Source organism: Cotesia glomerata, linkage group LG2, assembly GCF_020080835.1.
Source record: "Cotesia glomerata isolate CgM1 linkage group LG2, MPM_Cglom_v2.3, whole genome shotgun sequence".
Lineage (NCBI taxonomy): Eukaryota > Metazoa > Arthropoda > Insecta > Hymenoptera > Braconidae > Cotesia > Cotesia glomerata.
The window spans coordinates 13,401,337-13,422,966 of NC_058159.1; the positions used below are offsets into that span (position 1 = coordinate 13,401,337).

The following is a 21,630-nucleotide window of genomic DNA, read 5'->3' on the forward strand; positions in this document are numbered from 1 at the left end:
TACTGACATTCTGTTGCTTAAGTTGTTGTTTATTATGTCTATCTAGGTCTAAAGGTACCGCAATCTGAGTGATATGAACCTAGTAATATACAGGCCTGTTGTAGGGTGCGTTCGCGTTGGACACTTTCGCGCTGTAAGCACATGTATATAGATATCGATCACCGTATAATGTGCTATATGAAGTGGTGCTGAAAGCGTTCAAAGCGTCCAACGTGAATGCAGCCATAGTATATTTGTATATGTCCGATTTCGTTTAGTAACAGAGTTATTGTTATTATTTTATTATTATATTATGTTCCTGTATATTACTATCATATTATATTAATTATTAAAATAATAATAAATTTCTGTATTAATTATTAATAATAATAAATTTCTGTATACGTTATTACGTTCTATAGTATGATACAGCCGTATTGTATCTATCTATAATTAATCCCTGTAAATATCTATAATTAATCCCGTAATATCCACAGTGTTTAACCTTTAAGCATATGTATTATGTACTATATAGTATATATAGTATATATAGGTTCCATAATAGAAGCATATAAACTTTAAAGTGCGCAAAAAATTTTATTTCAGATGTAATGTTTCATATACTGTTTTTAAATACTCAAAGTTTTCCCAAGACACTTGGTGAATAAAATTTTTTTTATTAACCTGAAGCAATATGTTGAGTTTAAGAATATTCAAGTGTAGTAAAACTCATAACAAGTGGTATATTCAAAATGTTTCAAATTTATCAATAAATATAATAAAAAGAAATAAGAGTAGAATCCAAGCATGGCAAATACATGCCTATGGAAATTTAGATGAAATTAATCTATCAACTATTCGGATGCCAATTATTTCCAAACCATCAGAAGTAATTGTAAAAGTTGAAGCTTCCAGTGTTAATCCAATTGACATTTCGATGATTGGTAGGTAAACAAAAATTTAATATGAGTTTATGGGTGAAAAACTTTTTATTATATATATATATATATATTGAGTGTGTGTATATGTGAGGGTCTAACTTTTATTGTACTTTGATTAGGTGGCTATGGTTCTAAAGTACTAAATTTTATGAGAAAAATAAGGAAAATGAATGGAGAGATCGAGTTTCCATTAACCATGGGACGGGACTTTTCTGGTGTTATAATTGCAAAAGGTCATAATGTTGGAGAAAAATTAAAACTTGGTGATGAAGTTTGGGGTGTCGTACCTGTTGAACAACAAGGATGTCATGCTACTCATGTCATTGTTGACAATAATCTCGTAAAATCGAAAAATGATAATTAAAAATGGAATCTAAAATAATAAAGCAGTATTTTTTTCAGGTGAGGCCAAAACCATCAAATTTATCATCCATTGAAGCTGCATCCATTTTGTATGCTGGTCTAACTGCATGGTCAGCATTATGGTTTACAGGTGGTTTATTTTATAAAACGTTAGGATCCAATAAATATAATCGAAAAGTCCTTATATTAGGTGGTTCTGGTGGAGTTGGATCTGTTGCCATACAAATGGCAAAAACGTGGAATTTAAAGGTAGATTTTTTGTATTTAAGTATGAACGAAAAATAATAAAGTTATTGTTAAGTTTTGTGATAACCCGATTTACCAGTCATTAAAATTACAAAATTGATTTATGGACAAATTTATAGTTTTTTTTTTTTTAATTTTATTTGTCGTCACAAATTTCTAAACTCATTAAAAATTTATCTAACTTCATTTTTCTATTTTTTAATAAGTTTTAAGGACTCAAGAGATGTATTTTGTTCCGTTTTTTTATTCATTCCGGAGAATTTTGGGTTTCCATTTTAACAATTTTTAAATTGATCAATAATTTAGTATTCAAGATTTTGCAAGTCATTTTCATAGATTCGCCGTGATAAATCATAAAATTGAAAAAAAAATTGCTGATAGTTCAGTATTTTTATTTTTAATGAGTGACCAACCAAGTGACCTTGGAATTGAACAATTTAAATAACTAAATTTATCACAAATTTTCTGAGTAATGACAATTATCAGTTAATTTACATATTATTATTATATCGTTTTTACTTGTATACCTATTGGTTTTTACAAGACTGTTACCCATATTCTCCACATTTTTGCTATTACCACAGTAATTCAGCTTAAGTATCTTTTTTTGTTATCATATAACTCTAATATTGTTATATCTGGCTTTTTATACTGTGCCTTATAACTAACACTTATTTTCTTTGCATACATTTCAACATATTCTTTCCACTTTTTATCATCACTGATGGCTGTAGACCGACTTGTGCTTTCTGTGCTGCATTCACCCTATTCTTCACCTCTTTCTAATAGGCTGTTGGAATAGTGACATGGGGAAACAACAGAAAAAACCCATGCCTTAACTTTTAAGAATCCATGTACTCTTATCACTACACTATTTTCATTAAAAATTGTTATAATTTTTTAATTTCAACATTTAAATGTCTATTTCTGAATTCTCCAAAATATTTATCTTTCCAGGTCATTTCTACATGTAGCTCGGACGCTGTTGATCAATTAAAAAAATTAGGTGCTGACATAGTTATTAATTATAAAGATCAGAACGCCGACCAATTAGTTACAAATGAAGGAATGTAAGTTGTGAATGACTTAATTTTTAGTCTTTGATCAAAAAAATCGATATAACTATAATCAATCGATGAAACATAATTATTTTTTTGCTTCTTTTAATAATTGATGACAATCGACTAACTATATTAATTTATTAGAACTTGCTTTGATTTTATATCATTCGAAATTTATCGTCAATAATTGATAGTTATAATATGTTTTGTTTATTAAGATACGACATCATCCTAGACTGTTCTAATCAGGGTATAGAGAAAATCAATTCAAAGAAATATCGTTTTAAGAGTTATATTGCTTTAAATTCTCCTTTACTCAAGAACATTGATAATTATGGATTGATTGGAGGAGCTATGAATATTGTAGACTTACTCAAATATAATATTCCAAAAAAAAAAGATACAAGCTGTGTGAAATGGGGGTTTTTCATTCCATCAACGACTGGGTTGAATGCCTTACAAAAATTAGTTGAAAATGAACAGGTAGTTTTTCTTTTCATCATCTATAATAATTATGATAGGAAGTACACAACTTTCATTTTCTTTTTAATTTTTGCAGTTAAAGCCAGTTCTTGAAGAAATATATACTTTTGACAAATTACCTGAAGCATATAAAAGAGTCGCAGAAGGTCACTTAAGAGGTAAAGTGGTTATTGACATGAAAGCCTAATGAAAAATTTGTTGTTAAACGAACATATAATTTAATTTATTTAATTTCACTAATGAATTTTTTTATTATAAATTGATTTTGTTATTTTAACATTCCTCCAGAAAACCCAACTTTTTCACGAACCTCGAGCCAGCATTGATCAGCTAATGGCAATGCTCTTAATGATCCATTTTTTAAAACACTATTTACATAGTCAGGTGCACTCATCAATCGCATATATTCTTGACGTATAGGTGTTAATTTTTCAATTATTACATCAGTGACTAGTGATTTGTATTGGACTGTATTCAATCCTTGAGCTTCTTTACAAATCACTTCCGGTGATTTCTCTAACATTCGTGAATGAATCATTACTAAATTTGAAACACCGGGTCGTGAAGAAGGCTCATAAGTGATTTCTGATGTAAAATCTGTAACCGCTTTTTTTATTGTTTTCTTAATTATTTCTGGTTCATCAATTAATCTAATGAGGCTTTTTTTTTCATAATCCGATTTTGACATTTTTTTTGAAGGATCTTTCAATGACTTAACACTTCCACTTGACTCTGAAATATCATTATTGTATGACTAAAAACATATTTTAATTTTAGTCATAGATCAAAATTAATAATGCTTGCGTAAAATATTTTACCATTTATTAATGGATTAGGCACAGGAAATGTATCTCCATATTTCCCATTAAAAAAATGAACTAAATGTTGAGCTAAATGAAGATGTTGTAATTGATCTTTCCCAACAGGTACATCTGTAGCTCTAAAAAATAGTTTAAACATTAGCTTATAACCGCGTTTTTTTTTGTTGTTTTTCTTTTTTTTTTTTTTTTAATTTTTCCTATAAACTATGTTACTAACTTGTAGAGTAAAATATCTGCTGACTGCAAAACAGGATAAATATATAAACCCACAGGTATATTTTTTAATGTTTCGCTTTTCTCTTTGAATTGTGGCAAAAGAGCAAGTTTTTTCATTGTTAACATGCATCCCAAAGTCCAAGCTAGTTCTGTGTGTCTCGATACAGTTGATTGTTGAAAAATAATACTTTTCTGAGGATCAATACCACAAGCTAAAAGCGTCGCAGTCATTTCATATATGTTTTTTCTCAACTCTTTATGATCCTAAATAAATGCTTGTCATGAATTTGACAGTAACTTGATTGAATTATTAAATAAAAATAAAAACATAAAATAGTACCTGTGGCAAAGTGATTGCATGTAGATCTACTATACTCCAAAGTGGACATTCAGCTTCATCTTGTAATTTAACCCATTCCTTAATTGCTCCTAAATAATTACCTAAATGCATTGAACCAGTAGGTTGTATACCCGAGAATATTCTTTTGGTATAAATTGGTTTTTTCTGTCAACACATTTATAAATTCTCGTATCATTTATTAATATACTTAGATCTTAATATATTTATTTTACCTTTGTACTACATAAACGAGAAAATATTATTTTTACATTAAATATATTGATAATTAATTTCACATTATTCTTTATTGTGAATGACATTATCGTTTAATAAACATAAATAAATTTAATTGAAAATTTAATTCTCTCACGAGGTACCTAATGTAAGTCACACTCTTGCCGACAAAGTAAAATAATTTTATTTTCTTTGTGACTCTGGCCCCATAGAGGGCTATGTGCTATAGTAGATGCTGTTATCATATTTTTTTTTTCTTGTGTTCGATATGGGCTCACTCAAGTTTACAAAGCTCTTAGTAGATCTTGTACCAAAAAGTGTAAAAGTGACTTCATTCTCTGTGGAGAATGTCTATAAAAAAACAATCCAAGGTACGCTCTAAACTCAGTCCAGCTGTAAGAACTTAGTAAGCTTGAATGAGCCCAATGTTATATCCGATGATATAATAGGTGTCGTTGTTGACGTATTACGCGGCAAAACCACTGTAATTTAAATCCGAACAAAAACAGTTTAACTGTAAAAAATTGCGCCAAGTCCACGTTCATAGAACTCATCTCAATAACATTTGCACTTTACAAAAAAAATTAGGCTCGTTTCAATAATTTTCATTCTCTACAAAAAGATGTGAAATACAAAAAAATACCAAGAAACCGTCATAATGTTGAAAAAATTGAAATAAAATTTGTTAAAAATTAAAAAATTAAAAAAAAAATTTTTTATCGTACTTGGCGCGCATCATTGAGTACCGCAAATTTTTTCGGAAGCATGTCAACTCAAGAAAAAACGATTTCGCTTGTATATATATAATCATATTATATATTTATATAGATTTACATTAGTCAAGGATACTGAACTCATTGAAAACATTGCTTAGTGTATTAATTATCAGTTTTAGTGAAAAAACCCGTTTTTAAAATTTTTTTTAGATCTTTAGTGAAAACAACTGTCAATATGGTGGTGTGTTTTGTAGAGAATGAAAATTATTGAAACGAGTCTAATTTTTTTTGTAAAGTGCAAATGTTATTGAGATGAGTTCTATGAACGTGGACTTGGCGCAATTTTTTACAGTTAAACTGTTTTTGTTCGGATTTCATATCTTTTTGTTGTGTCATTTTTTGCTCGCCTCTACATTACACTTGTAACTTACAGACATAAGTGTGCTATGTTGTATCTAGTAAACCTTCTACCCTTGATTCTATGTACAGTGTATTTAAAAAAAGAACTTGAGAGGTGTCAAGGGACATCCGGATGGAACGAAGTTCCTTTAGATTAATTAGTGAAGGAATTGTAATAAAATTATCCATTGGAAACTTTACATTTCAGAAAAAAACGAGTGAGCCTCACAGGCATAAGGTCACAATAGAAGTGAAACTTTTTTAATCGTTAAGTTGGTCTATATTATATGTATATTTATAATATAGCATCTCATGTTTTGAAAAACACAAGAAAATAATTTTATCAACTACCCGGTATTTGAGAAATAAAACACAAAAGTTTGAAAAATCCAAAATTGCACGCCTGATAACGCTAATTTATTAAAAAAATCGTGTAATTGATTAAAAAAAAATTAGGAATACGGTTGACCCTGAAGGCCATCCCTGCAACTTCCCGCCAATTCTATACCTAAACGCTTGAAATTGCACTTATGACGTTTTAGAGCTCTTCAAGCTCATAAATACAATTTGTATATTATTTTGAGCTCTCCGAGCTCAAAAAATAGCTTTTGTATGCTTTTGAGCTCTTCGAGCTCAAAAGTTTGATAGAAGTTTGATAAAACACTATTTTTTTAATTTTCAAATCGCAATGACTTTTGAATGAATGAACCGATTTTCACGCGATTGGTGGCATTTGACGCAATTTTTTAAGCTTTATTAAAAATGTTTGAGTTTATATTGACAGAGTGGAAAAATTCGGAGTAATTCCGAAAAAACGTTTTTTTCAGTTTTCTTTCGTCAAAAATAACTCACGAACAAATTAACCGATTTTGACCGGACTGGTGGCGATCGATGTGGTTTTTTGATGTTAAGAGCTGATTAGTTTTTGGAATTGATCGGTAGAGCCGTTTAAAAGTTATTCCAAAAAAACCACTTTTGAAAAAATTTTTTTTTGTAGTTTTTTTGCGATTTCTCAAAATCTACCGGTCCGAATCGATCTAAAGTGTATTGGAAATCTGAGTTTGGTCAAGCCCTTTCGAATGGCATCAACCGCGATAAAATTGGTCAAGCTGTTCAAAAGTTACGAGAGGTTTAAATACATCCACACACACACACACACACACACACACACACACACACACACACACACACACACACACACACACATCATCGCGGGAATAGTCAGGGAAGCTTCCTATGGACCTCGAAACGTCGAGATTCGATGAAAACTCTATTTTCGTAAAATAGGGTGAAAACAATAACTTCCCGATTTTTGAAAACCTTCGATTTTCTTAGCGGGAAGTTAAAAATGATAATTAAAGGAATTATTGATTTAAATTAAATAATCTGGAGCTCAATAACATAATAATAATAGTAATAATAATAATAAATATCATCATTACTATTATATTTATCATCAATTCAGTGTGACCATTAAAATTATTTTCAATATCATCTTTATTATTATTATTTTTTTAATTATTTAGTGTCATTATCATATTAATGTTAATAAAGATCATTCCACCTGTCACTGAAGAAGAACTACTGGAGGCCTGTAACCGTGTAGGGAATAATAAAGCGCCGGGATTGGACGGAATCCCTAATATAGCCTTGAAAACCATCATAAAGGCAGCTCCAACATTATTCCTCGACGCTTATAATGCATGCCTCAAGGAGGGGACTTTTCCTCGTAAGTGGAAACAGCAACGATTGGTACTGTTGCCTAAAGGGAAGAAACCACCAGAAGAACCGTCATCTTACCGACCACTTTGCATGTTAGATACGGCGGGTAAGATATTTGAGCGCATAATTCACCAGAGAATTGAAACAGTAGTCGACCTACTCCTGGCAGACAATCAGTATGGATTCCGGAAAGGACGATCAACCCTGGACGCAATCAAACAGGTTGTTGATACGGCCAAGGAAGCAATCGCAGGAACCAGATGGAAAGGTGGAACGAAGAAGTATTGCCTGGTGGCGACACTAGACATCAGAAACGCCTTCAACTCCGCCAATTGGAAATGCATCATGCAGGCCCTCCAAGAGAAGAATGTACCAGAATACCTGCTTAAGATCGTAGCAAGCTACTTTGAAAACAGGGTCCTGAAGTATGACACAAAGAACGGTCCGAGGGAGTATGATATTACTGGAGGGGTACCACAAGGTTCAGTTCTAGGCCCGCTCCTGTGGAACATTATGTATGACGGTCTATTAAGACTAACTCTGCCACGAAACGTCAAACTCGTAGCATATGCAGATGACGTAGCCGTAGTGATCGTTGCCAAACACCTTGACGAGATAAATCATATGTTCGATCTCACTTTTGAGCACGTTAACCGGTGGATGGACGCAGTGAACTTGCAACTGGCGCAACACAAGACTGAGGCAGTACTTATTACCAGCAGAAAAGTGGTAGAGACCATTAAGCTGAAAGTCGGCGTACAAGAAATCACATCACAACCTTATATCCGATATTTGGGAGTGATGCTTGATGCCCGACTCAACTTCAAGCAGCAAGTGGAACATGTCAGTGCCAAAGCGTCAGTAGTGAGGGCTAGTCTCGCACGACTGATGCCGAACGTCGGAGGCCCAAAACAGAGCAGGAGGCTATTATTGTCATCAGTAGTCATATCGGTGCTCACTTACGGAATATCCATTTGGGCCGACGCATTAAAGACACAAGAATCATGGAGAAAGGCTGGACCAGTATATCGACTGAGTGCCCTACGAGTAGCTAGTGCCTTCCGCACTATATCAGAAGAAGCAGTGTGCGTCATTGCTGGAACCTTACCTCTTAGAGTTCTAGCAGAGGAAAGACGGGCCCTTTACCAACGAAAAAGGTCAACTGCACTGATCCCTGAAGAACTTAGAATTGAAGAACGGCAGAAGAGCATAGGCCGATGGCAACTACAATGGGATGCTGCAGAGAAGGGTAGGTGGACGCACCGTCTCATACCTCGGATCGACATTTGGCTTAACCGGAATCACGGTGAGGTCAATTACTATCTTACGCAGATGTTGTCGGGACATGGGTGTTTTCGAGAGTATCTACACCGCTTTAAGCACGATGACTCTTCGGAGTGCCCGTCCTGCCCAGGAGCTGCTGAAGACGCGGAGCACGTCTTCTTTGTATGTCCTCGTTTCGATCCACAGCGTGAAGAACTGGAGAGGATCCTGAACCAGAGAATGCAACCAGATTCACTAGTAGAAGCAATGTTGTCATCAGAAGCTGCCTGGAACGCTACCAACACGTTTGCAACAGAAGTCCTTAAAGACTTGCGTTCCACCGAAAGAAAAAGAGCAAATAGCAGAAGATAGAAGGAAGGTAGTTAACACCTTAGCCACCAGAAGGAAGAGCAGTAGCTAGATCCTCCCTTCACGAAGTAATGCCTGACGGCGGTTTCCATGAGGGATTAGAGGAAAGAAGGAAAAGGGGTTTAGGGTTTAGTGGGTAGGGGCGTTAGTGTCGAGTTTTAGTATGACGCTGCTCGAGTCGCCACATATCCAGGCCAAACAGCTATGCCTAGAATCCGTAAAAAGGATTCCCCCCCCTAAAAAAAAAAAAAAAAAAAAAAAAAACACACCCACACACACACATCATCGCGGGAATAGTCAGGGAAGCTTCCTATGGACCTCGAAACGTCGAGATTCGATGGAAACTCTATTTTCGTAAAATAGGGTGAAAACAATAACTTCCCGATTTTTGAAAACCTTCGATTTTCTTAGCGGGAAGTTAAAAATGATAATTAAAGGAATTATTGATTTAAATTAAATAATCTGGAGTTCAATAACATAATAATAATAATAAATATCATCATTACTATTATATTTATCATCAATTCAGTGTGATCATTAAAATTATTTTCAATATCATCTTTATTATTATTATTTTTTTAATTATTTAGTGTCATTATCATATTAATGTTAGTAAAGATCACAATTCGTAAACTTATAAATAATATTCGTATTATGTAAGGAATATCATCGTTTCAAACTTCGCTCAATTAACAAGTAGTGCCACCTACAGGCAACAATCATCAAGACGTTTGTAGTATCTGTACATTGCTCGAACAAAATTACTCAGATCTTGATCAGCTGACTTCCGAAGAAAGCAAAATCAAACAATTCTAGCTCTTATAAGTATTGACTCTAGTTAATAAATGCAATTGAATTAGAAGAAAATACATTTAGAAAAATACATGTGGAAAGTTGTTTAATAATTAATTCCAGGGATTTTATATTAAGAAAAATTTTCAAATCAAAAGTTGTATTTTTCCCGCGGAAATTGAATGTTTATAAAGTTCCCATATAAATCGTTTAAAGGATTAAAGTATCACTTTTCGTACAATATCTAGCAGCATTAATAAAATTTTATATAAATAAGCCGCGAATACTCTTTAGCTTAGATTGATACACTAAATTATCAATTGTAAGCTTTTAATTTCACATAAATTAAAAAAAAATTTTTACATTTTTGTAGTTGTGATAGTCGTGAATTTGAATTTAATACTTTAATACCTAATAATTTAAAAACAATATCAATGATAATAATGATAAATAGTATTATCAATTTATTTTTACCATTATAAATATTTTCAGTATTATCCTTATTGTCATTGTTAATATTGTCGTTATTATAATTATTATTATTTTAATTATTTTTTTGTGTCATTATCGTATTGTTGTTAGTAAATAACACAATTAGTAAACTTATAAATGATATTCGTATTATGTAAGGAATATCATCGTTTCAAACTTCGCTCAATTAACAAGTAGTACCACCTACAGGCAACAATCATCAAGACGTTGTAGTATCTGTACATTGCTCAAACAGAATTGCTCAGATCTTGATCGGCTGACTTTTCCGAAGAAAGCAAAATCAAACAATTCTAGCTCTTTTAGGGCCAGTTTTTCAAATCAAGATAAAATTTTATCCAGGATGAAATTATTATTGCCAGTATATTTATATATATGAAATATATAGACATATTTTCATCATTAGATAAAATTTTATCCTGGATTGAAAAACTGGCCCTTAAATATTGACTCTAGTTAATAAATGCAACTGAATGAGAAGAAAATATATTTAGAAAAATACAGATCGAAAGTTATTTAATAATTAATCCTTGGGATTTTATATTAAAAAAAATATTTTAAGATTTTTTGTTTTTAAAAAAATTTTTAATTCAAAGTTTGTATTTTTCCCGCGGAAATTGAATGTTTATAAAGTTTCAATATAAATCATTTAAAGTATCACTTTTCGTACAATATCTAGCAGCATTGATAAAATTTTATATCAACAAGCCGCGAATACTTTTTAGATCAGATTGATAAACTAAATGATCAGTTGTAAGCTTTTAATTTCACATATATTTTGAAAAATTTTTTACATTTTTGTAGTTGTGATAGTTGTAAATTTGAATTAAATACTTTAATACTTAATAATTAAAAAAAAATATCAATGACAATAATGATAAACCATATTATCAATTTATTTTTACCATTATAAATATTTTTAGTATCATCCTTATTGTCATTGTTAATATTGTCGTTATTATAATTATTATTTAGTGTCAATATCATATTATTGTTAGTAAATATCACAATTCGTAAACTTATAAATAATATTCGTATTATGTAAGAAACATCATCGTTTCAAACTTCGCTTAATTAACAAGTAGTGCCACCTACAGGCAACAATTATCAAGACGTTTGCAGTATCTGTACATTGCTCGAACAGAATTAATCAGATCTTGATCAGCTGACTTTTTCGAAGAAAGCAAAATCAAACAATTCTAGCTCTTTTAAGTATTGACTCTAGGTAATAAATGCAATTGAATTAAAAGAAAATATATTTAGAAAAATACATATGGAAAGTTATTTAATAATTAATTCTAGGGATTTTATATTAAAAAAAAATTTTAACATTATTTGTTATTAAAAAAATTTTCAATTCAGAGTTTGTATTTTTCCCGCAGAAATTGAATGTTTATAAAGTTTCAATATAAATCACTTATCGTACAATATCCAGCAGCATCAATAAAATTTTATATAAATAAGCCGCAAATACTCTTTGGCTTAGATTAACAAACTAAATTATCAATTGAAACTTTAATTTTACATGAAGTTTTACATTTTTTTGTAATTGAGATAATTATAAATTCAAATCTAATCCTCAATACTCAATAATTTAAAAATGATAATAGTAATAATAATAATAATAATAATAATAATAATAATAATAATAATAATAATAATAATAATAATAATAATAATAATAATAATTTGCCTAGCAAGCACGGTGCTTGCTACGTGGCCTCCAAGCGGCGCATCGCGGGAAACGCAGACCATAACACCAGGTCTGTAGGCGAACGACGTAGCCGATGCAGTGGGCCAACTACCCACTGCATTGAAATACTGAGTTACAACAAGGCGTAATCTCAGAAGTGCTCCCCACAACCGGTCCTTTTCGGATGAGGACCATTCATCAGGTGGGAGGAGCACGCCGGACCCGATGAACGATGACGACCCTGGCGCTTTAAGGACTTTCTTTAAGTGGACGGAGGAACTACGAGTCGACCTCTTGGTGTGCTACCAACGTAGCGAGCCGGGGGTGAGCGGTTATATGGCCCGGATGCACACTCTTTGGAGTGATATGCATCCGGAGCTAGAGCATTTTACGCCTAAACACCTGCGTAATTATGCCGCTTATCTTCGGCGTAATAGAAGATCGCTTGTGCCGGATAGAAGGCAGTCTAATAGACTTTCCTTTCCGGCGCAATTACACCAAGAGCGACGCCGTTCCTCCTTGGATGACAACAATCCCTTTATAGGACGGCAAGTAAGTATATCTAAAAAGATAACTTACTCCCAACAACAGCTAGAAGCGGTAAATGAAGATCTCCGTGCAAACATCCTGGAGGATTCCACCCTGCTCACTGTGAGCCAGGTTGTGTATGGTGCAGCAGTTTCGGCTTTTCCGAGAGAGAGACATTGTCTCTCGATCGAGGCAAGGTTGAGACAGCGCATCTCACAACTTGGACTCAAAATTGACAGATCCCGGAAACAGGTCTCCCGCATTCAGTGTGTGATTGAGTTTGAAACAACTCAAAGAGCATACACGCCCCGAATTCGGCGCATTGCTGCTGAACTTCGGTGGCGTCATCACACACTGAATAAGAGTACTCTTCTTGTCATCAAGGAAGAGTCTCTCAATAAATTGCGGGCTTTAGTGACTGCCAAAAAGTCACTAGAGAAAAGGCTGAAGCGGTTGGTCGACAACTCGTTGTTTCGATCCAGCCCTTCACGCTTTCTGACACCAAAGACCGATGTTACCGGGAATTATCCAACACCTGAGCGGGTGGAAGCTTTTTGGACTGAGTTGTATGGAGATCAACCAAACGTGAACGCCAATACTCCAGCTCTGCACGACTTCAAAGCATTCTGTCGGGAACACCGTAGACAGAATGCTGATGAAGAGAGCCCTGCAGTCAGTGTGAATGAAGTTCGTTCAGCTCTAAATGGCAGCAAAAATTGGGCTGCCCCGGGACCAGATGGCATAAATGTCTTTTGGTGGAAGAAGTTTACTTCTACCCACCTCCATCTGGCCCGTATATTTACATCGTACATTAGAGCTGACGAACCGATTCCAGACTGGCTCGTGGAAGGGCGAACCGTACTGATACCAAAAAAAGGTGACTTGTCTGACCCAAAGAATTACAGGCCTATCACCTGCTTGAATGCGGTTTATAAAATTTTTACAAAAATTTTAAACAACCGTATTTTGCATGAGATAGAACCTGTATGGCAACAGATATATGAACAGCATGGCAGCAAAAGAGGCCTGTCAGGTTGCAAAGAGAACTTGATAGTTGATCGATGTGTCACACAAGATGCGATCTACTATCAACGCAACCTGTCAATGGCCTGGATCGACTATCGCAAGGCATTTGACTCAACTTCTCATGAGTTGATTTTATATCTCCTCAAATGCCTGGGGGTCAATCCTGAAATAGTGGAATGCATTCGGCGTACAATGCAGCTCTGGCGAACGCGTTTTCACATTGGAAGTGGAAACGCATTGCACATAACCGGAGTTGTAGAGTACAAACGAGGGGTCTTCCAAGGTGATTCCTTGAGCCCTCTGCTGTTTTGCATCTCACTGCTGCCTATATCTGTTGCTCTCCGTAAAACTCGTGGGTACTCTGTGGGGCCTCCGGGTGATCGAAAATACTCGATTACCCATCTGCTTTATATGGATGACCTGAAGCTGTATAGTGCTGATGAAGATCATCTACAGGCGGCCCTTAACATCGTAGCAGAGTACACGCGGGATGCCGGAATGTCTTTTGGGTTGGACAAGTGTGCGGTCGTACATCTGGCGAGGGGTAAGTGCTCTGTTACGGGTGATGATGTCGAGTTGGTAGATGGGAGCGTTTTAAGACAATTAGACGCCGGAGAGTTGTATAGATATCTAGGAATGGAAGAGCACCGCATGCATGCGGTCTCCGAAGTCCAAGCAACTCTCCGTAGCGAGTATGTTAGGAGACTCCGGAAAATTTGGTCCTCCGAACTTTCCGGCAAAAATAAAGTCTCCGCTACTAACACGCTCGCTGTCCCAGTCTTACTATACTCTTTCGGTGTCTTAAAATGGGCCCGGAAGGATCTGCGAGATCTCGACATCAGAACCCGTAAGACTATCAACATGAACCGGAGCATGCACCCCAATTCATCAGTCGCCAGATTATACCTCTCCCGGTCGATCGGTGGGAGAGGTTTGCAGAGCTTGGAGCGGCTTCACGATCGTTTAGTCCTGGGTTTAACACACGAAGTTGTCAATTTCACTGCAGATGAGGATGACTTTCTTATGCAAATTGTTCATAAACATGAGAATGCGCATAAGGGGTCGTTCTTATATAAGGCAGCAATATATGCGGCAAGAACCCTTGGTCTTGGAGAAATAAACGCTCTTATGGAACTCCGAAAGGAGGAATTCAAGAGCGCCATCAGGAACGCCGAGGAAAAACTACTCCTAGGCAAACTGATGGACAAGTCTATGCACAGCGTGTTCTTCAAACACGTGCGTGATCATGGCTTGTCCACCCAGCTGACGTTTTCCTTCTTAAAGTCAGCTGGCCTGATGTCCGAGACTGAAGGGTTCATATTTGCTTGCCAAGATGGTGTCATTAACACTCTAGAGTACCGTAGCAAGGTGCTCCAGGTGCAGCTCCCGGACACGACCTGCAGGGCGTGTAAACAACATCCGGAGACGCTTATGCACATTTTGTCAGCATGTCCTGTGCTGGCGAGAGGTGCATACATCCAGCGTCACAATGCTGCCCTGAGAGTACTGTACTACTATTTTCGTCACCGCTACGGTATTGACGTGACACCGGTGCTGCCTTATCTGCCAGGAGATATTCCCCAGGTTGTTGAGAATGACAGTTGCAAAATTTATTGGAACATGCCGTTTGCAACAACTCGGCGGATAGATCACAACAAACCTGATATTGTGCTCTTCGACAAGGCTACTCGTGACATTTATGTCATTGAGTTCTCGGCCCCGGCTGAATACAACATCTCAGCCAAAGAAGAGCACAAAAGACAGATATATCAGGATCTCCTGTTTGAAATTGGCAAACTTTACCCAGGTTACCGTGTCAAGCTCGTCGTCCTGATTGTTGGCGTCCTCGGAGGGATGAAACAGTCTTTTGTATCCTCACTTGCCAGAGTTCCAGCTTGCTCATCAAAAGCTGAACTCTTGGCGGTCAGGATGCAGAAGGCTGTCATACTAGGTTCCCTCCGTCTACTTAGGAAAATGACTTTGGCCTGCTGTGATCACTAACCGCCTTGTTGTGCGGAGTGGTACAGCAGTAATGGATGGAGCTCAGGCTGGGCCCTCGGAGAATCGGACTCCGGGGACAACCCCCCTGAGCATTTAATAACATAATAATAATAATTACAGTGTTAGATGACAAAGATAAAAGTATAAAATCTAAATTTGAAGATGTCAAAACAGTCATAAATAATCAATTTGAAAAGAATTCCAGCAACTTAAAACATCTGATAGTCGAACGATTGGATAAAGAAATTTTAGAAATAAAACAATCAATAAGTCTAAAAATTAGTGAAGAAACAAATAAAACTGTAAATGAGGTTTTCAAAAATATCTTGAAAGATACAATTCATGATAAAATTTTTGACGAAATAAATAATATCTTGACACAAGTGATTAAAACTGAGTTAAGCGCATTTAAAGAAGAAATGTTTTCATGTAACAGAAATATGTCAGAATATAAAAACAAGCAACGTGTCAATGTATCTACAGAAAGAATTATTATTAAACCTAAAAGTAAACAACACAGTGAGGAAACTGTGAAACATATTAAAAGCAATATTAATGTCAGTGAACTTGGTATTGGAATTAACAAAATTAGTAATGGTACGAATGGCAAAGTTATTGTGGAATTAGAGAAAGAACAAGATAAAAATATTTTGACGAATGAAATAAATAAAAAGATTGGAAACTCAGTTGACGTCACAGCTGTGAGTAAAAAGAGACCTAAAATTAAGGTAATTGGTATAACACAAGATATATTTGATATGGAAAATAAAATCCTCACTAGTAATATTCGGAAACAAAATAAATTTGAAAATTTTGATGAAAACATAGATATTAAAATATTTAAAAAATACATGAAAAATCAAAATGTAGGGTCTTTAATCATAGAAGTACATCCTAAAATTCATAAAATATTACTAGACAATGGTAGAATTAAAATTGGTTGGATGAGTTTCAGAAGCTATAACTTTATTGATGTCAATAGATGCTTCAATTGCTGGGGATTTAACCATAAGGCTGTAAATTGTACGAGAGCTACTGTTTGCAGGAGATGTGCTGATCAACATAAGGAATCAGATTGTAAGGTGAACTTCAAGAAGTGCGTAAATTGTGTGAACTGGGTAAAAAAATTTAATGTGACAGACTGGGATGTAAACCACGAAGCAACGAACGTAAACTGCAAATGTTATGCTAAAATGCTCAATGAGGAGACAAACATAATAGTGCATGTACCATGTGATAATTAACAATTAAAAATAGTTTCGCTGAATATCAATGGATTAATCAGTAAAAAGGATATTTTATTCAAATGGATGGACATAGTTAAACCTGATGTTGTGTGCTTGAGTGAAACTCATGTTAATGAGGATGTTCAAGACCATGAAATTTGTATTAATAATTATAGTTTTATAAGAACAAATACAATCAACAATCGGACTGGAGAAGTTATAACCTACATAAAGAAAAGTATTCAATTTAAACTATTGACGAATAATGAAAAAATTTGTCAAGGGACTTGGATTAATATCTGTCAATTAAAAGCTAAGAACAAAATTGTTATAGTTAACTTATATAGATCTCCAAACAGTAATATTAGTGATTTTTGTTCGAATATTGATAAATTTTTAAATAACAACAATATCATAGATACAAGTAAACTTATAATTGTTGGTGATTTTAATATTGATGTTAAAAAAGACAATTATTATAGTAAAAAACTTATTGATAGCTTAGCAACATTAGGTCTAAAACAAAAAATAAAATCTCCTACAAGATCTACTTTATATTCAGATACAATAATAGATTTAGTATTTAGTAACTTTAGATGTAAGACTGAAGTATTGACGACACCTAAAATTTCAGATCATAATTTTATTATTATTAAAATTGAATTTTGTAAAAAAAATCAATTAAAGCCTCAAAAAATTTTAACTAGAGATTACAAAAATCTTAGTAATGACCAATTTCGTACTATATTAGCAGAAAAAGTAAATAAGTCAATGGAAGATGTAAATAATTTTAATAAAGTTAATTTTAATACAGTTGTTAACAAAATAAATTTAGCTATATATGAAACTATTGATAAAACAGCACTAGTAATAGAAAAAAAAATAAATATTAAATGGAATAGCAAACCATGGATAAATTGGGATATAATTAATAAAATAAAAATTAGGGATGAAGCTTATTATAGAGCGAAATTGACAAAATGTAATCAGGATTTGATAAATTATAAACAATTAAGAAATGAAATAGTTAATGACATGAGGTTAAATAAAAAAAAATACTATGAAGGAAAAATTGATAATAATAAACAAAATTCTCGATTAATGTGGTCGGAAATTAAAACTCTTATGGGTGATAAAAAATCTGTGATAAATAAAATAGAATCTATTATTGTAAATAGGATAGTGATTGACAATAGTAAAGAAATTGTAAATACATTTAATAAATATTTTGTAAATAGTATTAGTAATATTGTAAATGAAGTCAACGAAACTATTGAAAATAATCAAGATGAAATTGAAATCTTAAATGATAATATAAATAATGTAAATAATACTTTAAATGACGAAAATAATTGTCCTAAATTACTTAAGTTTGACTCAGCCTCTTTTGCGGAAGTAAAATTAATAATAAAAAATTTAGATAACAACAAACGTTCAAAATTAGAGATAAATAGTAAAATTGTTAAATTGATATGGGAATCTGATCCCTCTATTATAATTGATATAGTAAACCAATCTTTGAGAATAGGTATTGTACCCGATATTTGGAAATTATCAACAATAACACCTTTACCCAAAATTAAAAATAGCAAGAACATTGAAGATTATAGACCTAGTGTTCGTGGTTGCAAAATATTTTACTTTTAATGAAATTCGTAAAATCTATTTACTAGGACTTTATAAAAATTGAAATACACAATGACGCACACCAAGTACGTTCCAAAATTTTTTTTTTAATTTTCAAATTTACAATAAAATTTTTTTTAATTTCCGAAAATCAAATACAATCATATCGGTTACTTGGATTTTTTAATTTTTTTATTTTATATCTTTTTGTAAAGAAAAAAGAAATTTTTTTTTTTCTTGATAGTCTTATGAACGTGGACTTGGCGCAATTTTTTTACAGTGAAACTGTTTTTGTTCGGATTTTAGTATTTTTTGTAATTATAATAAAAATTTACAATAGGTACCAACTTAAATCTCGCGTTGGCTGCATTTTTTATAGCAAACTATCCCATTGAAGCTACAGTTTATGAAAAAACAATTCCAGCGCACCCTGGTGGATGTAGATGCAAGCTGTGAAATGTATTTTTATAACTGTAGTTTCCCATCTATTGGAAGATTACCATGCATTCTCGAATTATTTAGTCTGTGGCATGTCAATTTTTACATAGAGCTGTATTCATAGTTCGGGCTTAAGTGTAAGTGCACCTTAATGAATACGGCCCATAGAAAAAAAGTCAGGATCGAAATTTTTGAACTTGCTATAGTTTGTGCTGATAAAATTTAATAATTTCAAGTAGATTAATTGTTATAATTGAATATAATTAATTAATATCAGTAAAATAAAGCATGAATTACAGTTATAATATAAAATTTAGGAACAAGAAGTACCGTAGAATTAAATAAAATTTTGCAACCTCAAAATACCGTTCTGCTTACAGTAAACACAGTCGGTAGTCTGGCGCTCCGTTTATAACGGATTTGAACGGAACTTGGCGCCAGATTCTACCGAATCTGTGGATAATAATAAATATCGTTGCTATTATATTTATCAATTTATTATTAACATTATAATTATTTCCATTTTTTAACTATTATTATTATTATTATTATTATTATTATTATTATTATTATTATTATTATTATTATTACTTCATTTATTCTGTAGTATGTGTACGACTTCGTACATGTGCTGCTCTACGAGGGTGAATTACGTATAAAATTTGAATTTCCCGGGATTTGTAGCACATCGTATACATACGGTGCTGTTTGTGTACGGAGTCGTATTGTTTGTTTGCTGTACCTTAGTCACATCGTTAGTTTATTATATAGAATTATATACAATACTTTCTCGCAGAGAGCTCAAAGTAAATAAACAAAGTAAATAAATATAAATAATAGTTTAAAAAAACTAAAAACACGCTTTTTATAGAAAACCAAACTAAAAAATAGAAAATAAATTTTAATAAATTTAAATTAAGAATAGTGTTAAAAATTTCAATAAATATAAATTAATAATAGTGTAAATAAAAAAAATGTATTTTATTTTAAAAAAAGCGTGAGGTGCATGGTGTCAATAGTTATAAATATTTTATTGACAGATATGAGTAGAGTGATTATCATTTTGATAATATCTTAAAAAGCACCCCACGCTTTTTTTAAAATAAAATACATTTTTTTTATTTACACTATTATTAATTTATATTTATTGAAATTTTTAACACTATTCCTAATTTAAATTTATTAAAATTTATTTTCTATTTTTTAGTTTGGTTTTCTATAAAAAGCGTGTTTTTAGTTTTTTTAAACTATTATTTATTTTTTACTTTTTAGTTTGGTTTATTTATAAAAGCGTGATTTTTAGTTTTTAAACTATTATTTGTTGATTATCAAAATATTCAGGCGCGCAAATTACCCACGGAGAGTTACATACTGACATACTGACATACTGACATACAAGTGAAGCTAATAAAAAAATAATTATTTATAAATATTATAAATACGGGGAATCAGAGTTCGATTTCGGAGAGCGAGCCTGAGAAACGGCTACCAGAACCAAGGAAGGCCGCAGGCGCGCAGATTACCCACGGAGAGTTACTGACATACTGACAAACTGACATACAAGTGAAGCTAATATAAAGCGTGTAAAAAACCTACGGAGGAAAACACCTGGTTTCGAAATATAACTTCGGGATGGTCATCAGAGGATTCCGGGTTGATGTACGGGTTTATCTGTGCCATTCCCGATGAAAACCTACGGAGGAAAACACCTGGTTTCGAAATATAACTTCGGGATGGTCATCAGAGGATTCCGGGTTGATGTACGGGTTTATCTGTGCCATTCCCGATGAAAACCTACGGAAGAAAACACCTGGTTTCGAGATATAACTTCGGGATGGTCATCAGAGGATTCCGGGTTGATGTACGGGTTTATCTGTGCCATTCCCGATGAAAACCTACGGAGGAAAACACCTGGTTTCGAGATATAACTTCGGGATGGTCATCAGAGGATTCCGGGTTGATGTACGGGTTTATCTGTGCCATTCCCGATGAAAACCTACGGAGGAAAACACCTGGTTTCGAGATATAACTTCGGGATGGTCATCAGAGGATGACTAGGAAGGTCATCACCTGGGTTCTAGGTTGATAATAATCAAAATTTAAATAATATCATTATGGTAGTCTCTTTATGCGAAGGAGAGTTACATACTGACAAACTGACAAACTGACAAACTGACATACAAGTGAAGCTAATAAAAAGCGTGTAAAAAGGATAACTGCAAGCAATCTACCTTAGTTCATTAACACGTGTGTGAGCACCTTTAAGATTGGAGTTTACTTTTCTACGGTACTAACTTAAATCTCACGTTGGCTGCATTTTTTACCGCAAACTATCCTCTTGAAGCTACAGTTTATATAGATATAATTCCAGTGCGCCCTGGCGGCCGTAAATGTAAGCTGTGAATTACTTTTTTTAACTGTAGTTGCGTATCTATAGGAGGATTACTACACATTTTTATTTTATCTAGTCTGTGGCATGTCACTTTTTACATAAAAAAAAGTCAGGATCGAAAAATGTGAGCGCGTTATAGTATGTGCTGATAAAATTTAATAATTTCAAGTAAATAAATTGTTATAAGTGAATATAAATTAATTAATACGGTAAAATACAGTCGGCGACATGTATTTCTCCCGTACACGATAACAAATGTCCACGAA

At 33.4% G+C, this 21,630-nt stretch overlaps 2 protein-coding genes across 3 annotated transcripts in view; one reads left to right on the forward strand and one right to left on the reverse strand.

Moving 5' to 3' along the window:
• The first annotated feature begins 383 nt into the window (after nt 1-383).
• LOC123259242 (reticulon-4-interacting protein 1, mitochondrial-like) lies at nt 384-3,332 on the forward strand. The gene is made up of 6 exons (XM_044719582.1): nt 384-923; nt 1,040-1,260; nt 1,323-1,532; nt 2,487-2,599; nt 2,809-3,073; nt 3,150-3,332. The coding sequence occupies exons 1-6, from the start codon at nt 674-676 to the stop codon at nt 3,258-3,260; spliced, it is 1,170 nt and encodes a 389-aa protein (XP_044575517.1). The 5' UTR covers nt 384-673; the 3' UTR covers nt 3,261-3,332.
• LOC123259243 (tryptophan--tRNA ligase, mitochondrial) overlaps nt 3,316-21,630 on the reverse strand; it is a 79,470-nt gene continuing 61,155 nt past the window's right edge. The window contains exons 1-5 of one of the 2 annotated variants that reach the window (XM_044719583.1): nt 4,684-5,065; nt 4,451-4,615; nt 4,112-4,374; nt 3,892-4,013; nt 3,316-3,805 (exon numbers count right to left, since the gene is read on the reverse strand). In XM_044719583.1, the coding sequence (XP_044575518.1) occupies nt 3,342-3,805; nt 3,892-4,013; nt 4,112-4,374; nt 4,451-4,615; nt 4,684-4,770 (1,101 nt within the window). In that variant the 5' untranslated portion in view covers nt 4,771-5,065 and the 3' untranslated portion in view covers nt 3,316-3,341. Of the gene's footprint in view, nt 3,806-3,891; nt 4,014-4,111; nt 4,375-4,450; nt 4,650-4,683; nt 5,066-21,630 lie in introns of those variants that run through there. The other variant, XM_044719584.1, reaches the window with a different exon arrangement.